This window comes from Geospiza fortis, unplaced genomic scaffold (genome assembly GCF_000277835.1).
Source record: "Geospiza fortis unplaced genomic scaffold, GeoFor_1.0 scaffold171, whole genome shotgun sequence".
NCBI classification, from domain to species: Eukaryota; Metazoa; Chordata; class Aves; order Passeriformes; family Thraupidae; genus Geospiza; species Geospiza fortis.
This window is the reverse complement of record NW_005054313.1, coordinates 4,854,417-4,863,903: the sequence shown is the minus strand read 5'-3', so window position 1 is coordinate 4,863,903 and position 9,487 is coordinate 4,854,417. Positions and strand designations below refer to the sequence as shown.

At 38.3% G+C, this 9,487-nt stretch overlaps 1 protein-coding gene across 1 annotated transcript in view; it reads right to left on the bottom strand.

The window, feature by feature from the left end:
- Positions 1 to 508: 508 nt before the first annotated feature.
- Positions 509 to 9,487, bottom strand: part of SCG3 (secretogranin III) — a 27,485-nt gene continuing 18,506 nt past the window's right edge. The window contains exons 9-10 of the mRNA XM_031055900.1: positions 7,860 to 7,971; positions 509 to 3,752 (exon numbers count right to left, since the gene is read on the bottom strand). Coding sequence (XP_030911760.1) covers positions 3,634 to 3,752; positions 7,860 to 7,971 — 231 coding nt within the window. The 3' untranslated portion in view covers positions 509 to 3,633. The remainder of the gene's footprint in view (positions 3,753 to 7,859; positions 7,972 to 9,487) is intronic.

Sequence of the window (9,487 nt, the reverse complement as noted above, 5' to 3'; positions counted from 1 at the left end):
GCTGCTATTACTGCTCTACCTAGGGTTAGGGTTATACCCAGGGTTAGTGTTCTGAGAACCACAAAGCCCAGAGCTCCAGGCCCACTGCAGCTGCCAAAGGAATGCCAAGGGCAACACAAAACTGCCACAACATGGCTGCCTCCACAGCTTCTTCCTTGGAAACAGCCCTAGCCCAAGGCTGCTTTTCCTGCCCAGGGTTAGGGTTACACCTGGGGTTAGTGTTTAGGGTTAGGAGATAGGGATTGGGTTTGGCACGGGGTTTGTGTTAAGGAATTTGGGATCAGCTGTCCTGCCTGTGTCCCCTCCCCACTTCTTGTACACCCCCAGCCTCCTCATGGGTGGGGTGAGCAGGAAAGGCCTTGGCTCTGTGCAAGCTCTGCTCAGCAGAAATGAGAATGTCTCTGTGTTATCAACACATTTGTGTTTCCAGCAGAGATCTGAAATATAGCCCTAAATTGGCTACTGTGGAGAAATGAACTCTACCCCCACCAAAAGCAGCACACTAATGTAGCTTGTAGTAAAGTGTTTAATAAAGTACAGTATCAGAAACAATAGTCTATTAGAAAAGCTCAAAAGGTGAATACCATATATATTGTACTTATTACATTTTCAGTCATAATTTAGAAGTGAAGGATTTCTGCAGGATCCAGCAGAGATAGAAACAACACAGAAACCGATTTTTGTCAGTTTTGAAACAGAGATGTGCAGTTGTGGAAAATACCTTTCTTACCAGGAAAAAAGCGAGCACTATGATTTACTAATTATGGCTAAACACACAGCAGTGCATGTCAGACCCTAATGTGCTCCAAGTGTTCCCTGCAAAATAAGTGCTGATCTGTGATGCAAGTTAAAACTTGCATCATTGGTTTGATTTTATTTTGGTTAAGTCACAGCCCTTCAGGCATGCAGGGTGATTGATCAGGCTGGCTGTGTTTCACTGGTTCTGAAAGGTGTGATGTACAGATAGATGTTCATTCCATGTACCAGCAATGGAACCAGTATTTGAAGCATTCAAGGAACAAGTTTAGTGGTTTGGGCAGGATGGAAAGTGAATTTAATTTGAGGAACTGTAGCTGTGATTTCTGGTCTATCTGTCAGAGGCTTGCCCTGTTCTCAGATACTCATCAGGCTGCTCCAGTTATCTCCATGTGTGCCCCCAGGGATGCACAGCAGCAGGGTAAGTACAGAACAACTCCAAGAATGTGCATACTCTGAAATACAATCAGGGCATACCCATTGTTGGGTTTGTTGTTTTCCTAAGTTATGCCACTGATACTTTGTTTGAGCTACAAAATTTGCAATACTGAGAGGTTAACAAATATCACCACACACTGTTCATAGTCACTGGTCACTACTTGATGACATCTCCCTTTAGTACCAGACTTGTAAAAGGATGAAGTAAGAAACTAACTTCCAATGAAAACTAAAATTATTCTTATACTACTCATCATGTTGACAGAAGGAAATTTGGGGTCTTTTTAAAAATAGTCATTGGAGAAGGACATTTTGTCCTTTTTTGTTTTTTCAAGTGCAGATCCTAGGTCACTGCCACTTCCCCTATCTGTAGAGGTCTGTGGCTAGTTGCCATCCTCCTGATTTCTATCATAAATCCATAAATTTTCCCCATAAATTTGGGAAACAGTTTTGCTTTTCACACGTGATGGTCACATAAGAAAGGAAGTCAGAAGCTGTTGCAGAATGCAACTGAGATCTACAGAGACATTAAGAAATTCGGATCTTTGGGAACAATAGCAAATAATAATAAACAAGAGAGTTTAGATGAGAACAAATGCACAGATTTAAAATAACATTAATTATTTTTTCCTATTTTTTTCTATAGAGTTTCTAAGGGACTATTTGTCCGAGGAAGCTTACATTGATTACATTTTTGAATATGGTTTTTACCATTAGTGACTGATACTGCAATTCAGTGATTCATGTCAGGATGTGTATGAGCAGGCAGTGATGATGTATTTTGTGGATGCTAGAAAACATTCACTGGCTTATGTTTCATCAGTTTGCAAGGACTTATGCTGTTACACCTCAGTGCTATCACATTCACTTAATGCTGATTATCAATAATGCTCAGTTGACAATTTACATTTTGCAGGGATTCCAGAGTTTGCTTCAATTGGCAGAGAAACATTGCTCAAATCTGCTCCTCTTTAATCTCCAGCTGTGAGGAAGAAAATGACCCAAGGAGTGACTTAACACTTAGAGAACTTTGTAAGGCAGTGCTCTAAGTCAGTATCTCCATTCGCTGGCAGGCAAATTCCAACCTCTGCATCAGATAACATTTTTTAACTGTATCAATTTTAGAGATATCAAAAGATTAAAAAAAACAAATCAGAGAAGGGATAACCTCAGTTATGAATGAAGAATCTGTAATTAAAGAGTACACGACTTTCCTGGAGTTCCTCTACTCCACTGAGTCTAAGGCCTTACATCTTCTGGGACTCTGTTTGAAATTTACCTTTCTAAATGCTTCTTTACCTTTGATCTTGCTTTGTTAGTTCTTCATACATAAAGTTATCCATTCACTTTAAGGTAAAAGACCTCATAAACCATTCTTCCAAAACTTTGTTAGTTGAGGAAGAATGAGGATGACATTTTTGTTTTTCTTTTTGATTCTTTGGGAAGTACCAAACTCTTGGCTAATGCTAGCATATATAGGCCAAAAAAATAAAATAAGTTCTCCAAGATAATACTGCTCAGAACAGAACAGAGGTCAATGATCAGACCACAGCCTTGATATTCAGAGATACTGAGATACAATAGATTCTTTAAGTCTTTCTGAAAAGCAGGGCTCCTGTTCCTAAAAAAACATCTCTAGTTGCAAACTTCCCTTTCCATACAAAATGACTTGAATTGCTTTCTTATTTTTTTTTCTTTAGAGAAAGCAATGGCTATTTACACTTGCTATCAGGATATTCACATCAGGAATTCAACTAATTATGCATGCACAATCATCAAATGGTGCAAAGAGAATGTTCACACATGCCGAAGAAGAGAATATTCTTCTAATATGGAAGGCAATTGTAATGTCTAAGATTTATCAATTAGCTAAGGACACTACAGTCCACATTACAGAATACTACATATAGAAATAAGAAAGGATAAAAAAGTGTTAGTATTTAAAACCAAAATAAATGAATATAAAATAAGATTAATGAAAACTTTAATAGGTAAATTATTTTCAAATACTTTATTTAGAGAACTATGAACTATTTTCTAATAATGCCCCTTTACATAGTTGCATCTATAGAAAGCTTGTTGAGTGAAAGCAAAAAAATGTAGCATTACAAGAAATTTCCATCAGAAATGATTGGTTTAGCTACAAAAGTAAACCAAACACAAACAATAAATCAAAGAGAGCGTTACAGAAATATTTACCTTATCAAATAGAAATTCAGTGTCAGAATTTGGTGTTCAGGGTTGATTTGTGAATGTAGGAAAATACAGTATGCAGAAAGTGAATGGAACACTACAGCTCTTCATTTCTGTCTAGAGTTGTCAGTACAATGTAAACAGAGCATTTCTAATGATAAACTCAAATGAACAGATCATAAGTCATTGAGCCAGGAGTGGGGGGAACTAGACTAGATTCCTACAGGTTTGGCAGTCACTGACATTTTACAGGCTGCCATAGATGCGTTTAATTACATCAGCCTCTTCCTTGTCCAGGATGCCCTTGTCCACATAAGCATCAGCCTGCTGATCAATGAAATCTCTCAGCTTTGAAAGATCATAGTCTGAAAAACAAGAATTCATTTGCACAATGAGTCATTGCCATTATACTGCTTCACCTAAGACACAATGTCATTCTAAAGTTTATCCAACCAATGCACTTTATCAAACGTGAAGAGAATTCTCTCTAAGTGCATCTTGTGAAAACATAAAAAAACCCAAAATATCTGCACAAAGTCTTTTTACACAGCACACTGCTTTTATTATCCAAGAGAAATAATCATCTCTTGCTTTTGATTGATTGCTATCAAATGCTAAAGCAAGAATATTTTCCAGTCCAGGGATTTGATGTTCTAGTCTGCACAGCAAAAGCTGTTGTGCCCTATTATTTTCACAACTGTCATGGAATCAAAAGGAAGTACTAAATAGACTATTTCCAGTTGAAATCCCAGGAAAATTCCCACTTACTATGATTGTAGTGGAAATGAAAGCAACTGCCTGAAAATAGATCAAAATAATACAATTATTTACCTTGATACAGAACATCATATTCTGGTTTGAAAACTACTGCAGTGAGCAGCCTTTGTGACAGTGTTAGTGTCAGTTTTTGACAATCTTTCTCTGTCAATCTGCAACAGAGTGCTGAAAGATCCTTCCTCCTTTTTCAATAGATCAGTGCATCTATGCAGCCTGATTCACACCATATGCATTAAACAGACTTTTCCTGTGCTGGAGAACATCACTATTTCCCATGAAAAGAATTCTACTGCAGAGCAATTTTTCAAATAATATAGAAAGGAAACCTCTTGTGACTCTGGCAGCACATTCAGTATATTCACATATAAACACAATATAGTTTCAGTTACATAATTAGCTGGATAAATGTAAAGCTTAATTTGTTAGAATCTGAAGAAGAACATCAATGTTTTAAATGTTCATACTAAGTTAAATGAATAAGCATCTTTCACAAGAATGAATAAATTCTGAATTTTTCAGTATAAATTACTTATTCCATAGACAGAGCCTTCAGAATACATTAAAACTGATTTTGCAATGTCCAATGTATAACATCACACAGCAGTATGTGGAAGAACCTTTTTTCAAACTGTGCATTCTTAACAAAATAGACAATAATGAATTTGTGGTTTTTTAGGTTTCAAAAATTGATCAAAACAGGACAGAAATAGAAAGATATTAAGAAGCAAATTGATGCTTGTGATCATTTTTATAAAAGCATAAGGCAATTTCAAATGAGTAATACAGAAAATTTATATTCAACATTCCCCACTCCTGCAGAGGTGTTCTCCCCATATCTGAGTTAGCAGGAATTTTGCCATTTGCTGTACTGAGGTGAGGATTCCTTCTCTGCTCTGTTGCTGTCATTATTCACAAGAATGTAACCTGCTTGTGTCTCCATCCTGTATGAGTAACAGGGACAAACAGTACTGAGCAATTTTGTAACTGGGATGAGAGATTTCATTCATCCTGACAGAATGAGGGTCTCCATTGAAAGATACCAAGGAATGGAAATGAATGAAGAACAAATACTAAATTAATTTAATATCCACATTTTTCAAATTAAAGTATCTGTGCTTATTTTACTTCTAGAATACTTTTTCTAACTCTAAGATTATTATGTGGAGATGTGAAGGTTTAATTACTAAACATCCTGCATGGGATTACAACCATTATGAAATTATCCAATTCAGGCTAATTTGTATATCTCACAGCAATTTAAATTGGTTTTTTTTCTAGAAATTGATAGCTGCCAATTTCTAATACTTATTTAGAATCTATTGTAATTAGAAAAATCAGCTTTGGATGCTGATTCACTGCAACAGCTGCAGCATTACATGGGGCTGTGAAACAGCTCCAGTAAATGAAGAGAGCTCTTATTTCCATATTCAGATCAAGCCATTTGCCATTGAAATTAATGATAGGATTTACTTTCATTTCTAAATGGCTGCTGTTAGTGGTGTGAGTTCTGAAGTACCTAAGTGTTGGTTGAACAACCCCCTCATGCTCTTTGCCTGTATTGGTTAAATGCTCAGCTCTGCCATGGTTTCAAGCATCAGGCCAGGTCTGGGAGATGTGAAGAACCCATGGAGGTCTGTAGGTTGTAAACAGGCAAAAACAAACTTTGGACACAAAAGGCAATGAGCCCAAAATCCAGGCTTTTGACATGTTTATCTTTAAATCATCCCAGCCCCTCAAGCTTACCAGCCTCCTTAATAGGCAATTGATACTTCCAAACTGCAGAAATGTAAATCAACATTTCCAGGGTTATTATTCATTGAATGAATAATATCTGCTGAAATTCATACAAAATGAAGGACCCACAAACATTTGCTTGAAGAAAACCTAAACCTCTTCAAGGGTATTCGGTGAGTAACCCAATCCATGAGTAGGGCTGGGAAAATCTGGCCATTTTAATACATGAATTACTTTGAGAATTGCTTTTCTGCCAGCCCCCAGGTGCCAGCTGGAAGTGGAGAAATGATTGATGAGCACAGCAACACCACCTAATCTTGCACTGAAGAAACACTGCAATGCATTTATAGTTAGATAAGCTTACCCTGACTGTAGTTCTTTTAGCATCATCCATGGGGAACTGAATTAGCATTTTACAAAAATAAAGAGTATGAAAAGGCACAATAAAGATGATGTATCAGAAGAGTAAGAATACTATTCTGATTTTGTCATAACTTGCACTCACTTTAAGGCTTATTTCCATTGCCAGAGGACAATAAAGATATTTTAGTGCAAATGAAAATCCATCTACACAGATATATATATCTTCATGCATTCACAGGCAGATAAAATGCTATTGATCTGCAGTCACAGCCATTTTCAGACTGCAGCAGTGCAGAAGAAAGATTACTACAAAGAGGAGTGAGGGGCTGCCCAGGCAGTATGTGGGATACAGAGATATAATCACACATGATGGAGATCTAATTACATCAATGAGTACATTGCTAAACAGAACCATTAATTAAAATTGGCAGGAAAACTCTTGAGCAAATATGTAGCCCTGCTGCTAACTGCCATCCCTGCCATTGTGTGGAAGTGATTTGAGAGATAGGAAGGTTTTTTTTATAGTCTTTCCTATTACAGCTTCTGTACAGAAAAATGAATGTGTTGTGCTGCAGGCATGCACTCATCTCTGAAATGGAATTCATACACACTTCAGCTCACAGAGAGGATGGATAGATGACCCAGGGCTAATCTCATCTCAGATCACCCTCTGCTTGGCTGGTGCAAGAAGGATCCTTCTCGCCAGGCACCAGTCAGAGCCCAGGGACAGATCCCCTGGCTAGGAACCTTCACTTCCAGAGCAGGCCATGGCAGAACACACAGCCATGGCAGAAAACAGGCATGGGAGGCTGGTTTTATGTAAGAACTTGAGGGAAAAGATGGTATGCAGGAATAAAGATCTGTGAAAAATAAAGGAGAAATTCTGCTGCTGTTCTGTCGCTGCCGGCAGCTCTCACACAGCCCTGCCTCCGAGAAGAGGCAAATGCTGGGACAGCTGGTGAGCAAACCCTGTGCAGCTGCTTCAGTCACTGCTCCCTTCTACACAGCTTTGCATGTGAGAGCTTCGAGTCATTCGAGTTGATTTGGGCAGTAATCCAATGTATTACAGGGCTACTGACATAAGTTTGTATCTCAACTGTTCCTGCTTATGGAACCAGACTTGTTGCTGAAGGTGCAGGCACGCCAGCCAGGCGCACTGAGCTCCTCTAGACATACCCAGACATTTCAAATGCACCCATCTCACCTACAAGGTCATAATCAAACAACATGATGAGCTAAGAAATGAAGCACTAGACCAAGCTGGCACAGCTACCTGCTGACAGGCAGACCACCATGACTGCCTGGACAGCACATGAGTGACTCCCTGCTGCTCAGTCTCTCTGGGTTTTGTGGCCAGTGCCCATTCGACCCAGTTTACATTAATCTACCTTAGTTCACTATTTATGTTCATTGGCTTAACTTTTACATGACTTGTATTATTTAACTCTAACACCACTAATGATCACTATAATCTAGACAAGCACAGTTTCACATTACTATTATTTAAGGTATAACACGAGTTATACAACACAGTATAAATTACTTGCTTTTTAATGCATATGGTGCCCATCCCAATGTCAAGACCTTTTACTTCATACCTTCTTTGTTACCTTGTTTATTGTGTTTTTTCAGCCATTCTATGTTCTTCCTGATTGCTTCCAAATATGCCTCAGATTTCCCTGGAGGAAAGGATGAGAGAGAAATCAAGCACTTACATCAATGATTGATGCAGCTTGCTTAACTGGGCGAAGTTGGTCACAGCAAAGGCAGATTAAAACTATTCTTAGTTTCTGTTTAAAACCTGAGTCCTGTCAAACTCAGTCAGGCAAAATTCCCAGAGATGGTTAGCAGGTGCTCCCTGTGCAAGATTAGTCATACACAAACCTAGGATCGTGGTTTTTCTGATCTTTATACATAACTTTTGGTGGCATCCACAGAAACTGCATATGTGGATTAAAAACAACCTGTAGCTTTTTGATCATCATAATGGTTCAGCAAAGAAAAAGCTGTTGAGATAGCAAGGAATGACTTAATTAGGGCTGAGAGCTTTCAGTATCAAAACTCCTCCATCCTGTAGTACTAGCAGCATACAGCAAACCTAAAATTGTAATACTTTGGAAAGACAACTTGAAATGTATTTACTGAGAAAAAAGACGTATTAAAATTACCATGATAACTCCTTGCTATAGTTGAAATTTAAAGTGATGGCTATTTTTGGACCAGAAAGCACACAGGACACAATTAGTACAAGGATTACCTAATAAGGCTCCTAAGAAAATATTCCAGCTAATGGATTTTGAATTCTTAGCTTGGCTGGAGCTTTATTGATGTAATGTTCTTATATTTGTCAGGAATAAAAAACTCTGGTGTGATTAGTGTGTAGCAGGTCACTATTGCCAGCTATGCATGTCTGCTCCTGTTAGTAAGTGGATACGGAATTAGACACACCCTCATTTTTGAGCTGGGAGTGCAGTAACTTTACAGTAAGTTAAGCAAGGGCATTGCATGATGAGATAAAGAATAAATACTGATCCAATTTGAATTTCTAAAAAGCTATTGGGCTGCAGATAAAGGAAAATAACCTAAATCAAACTGAAAAGACAAATCTTCAAGAGACAAGCAAAATATGTTATTTATCACTTCCTACCAAAAAGTATTGAGATAACTTTACTGTGAAATCAGACAGTCACCTTGAGCTATTTTCCTCTTCCATGTTGAAATAAATAAGCTGCTGGAAGAAATGCCACCTTCCCTCTGTGAGTGCACTGCCCACAGAGCTGAACCAGGTGACTGATAGACTACAATCTACTGCAGTCCTGATTTCTGCCATTCATTACTGAGCAGCCTGAGTGAAAACACTGCATTCCAAAAAGTATGAGCATCAGACAGCACTGGTGCAAAAGAAGCAATTTTTTTAACCAACTGGTTACAAAACACAGATACTTATGTTGGACTCTTTGCAACAAGAACTCACTGGAAGGTTTCTGCGCCAACAAACATTCTCCTTCAAGCGTTCAGCACAATAAGGAGGCACAATGTCCCCTGCAGATTTGTTTTCAGATAGAGGAGCTGATTTGCACCCAGGAGACTTCAGCCAGTACAGTGTAATTCAGCACGTGTCATGCTGAGGCGGGACAAAAATAACTGTACTACTGTGCTACATTTGCTTAGGGAGGCACTAACCTACTGCAATGTCTTCAATGTTACATAAAATAGGTTGATTACT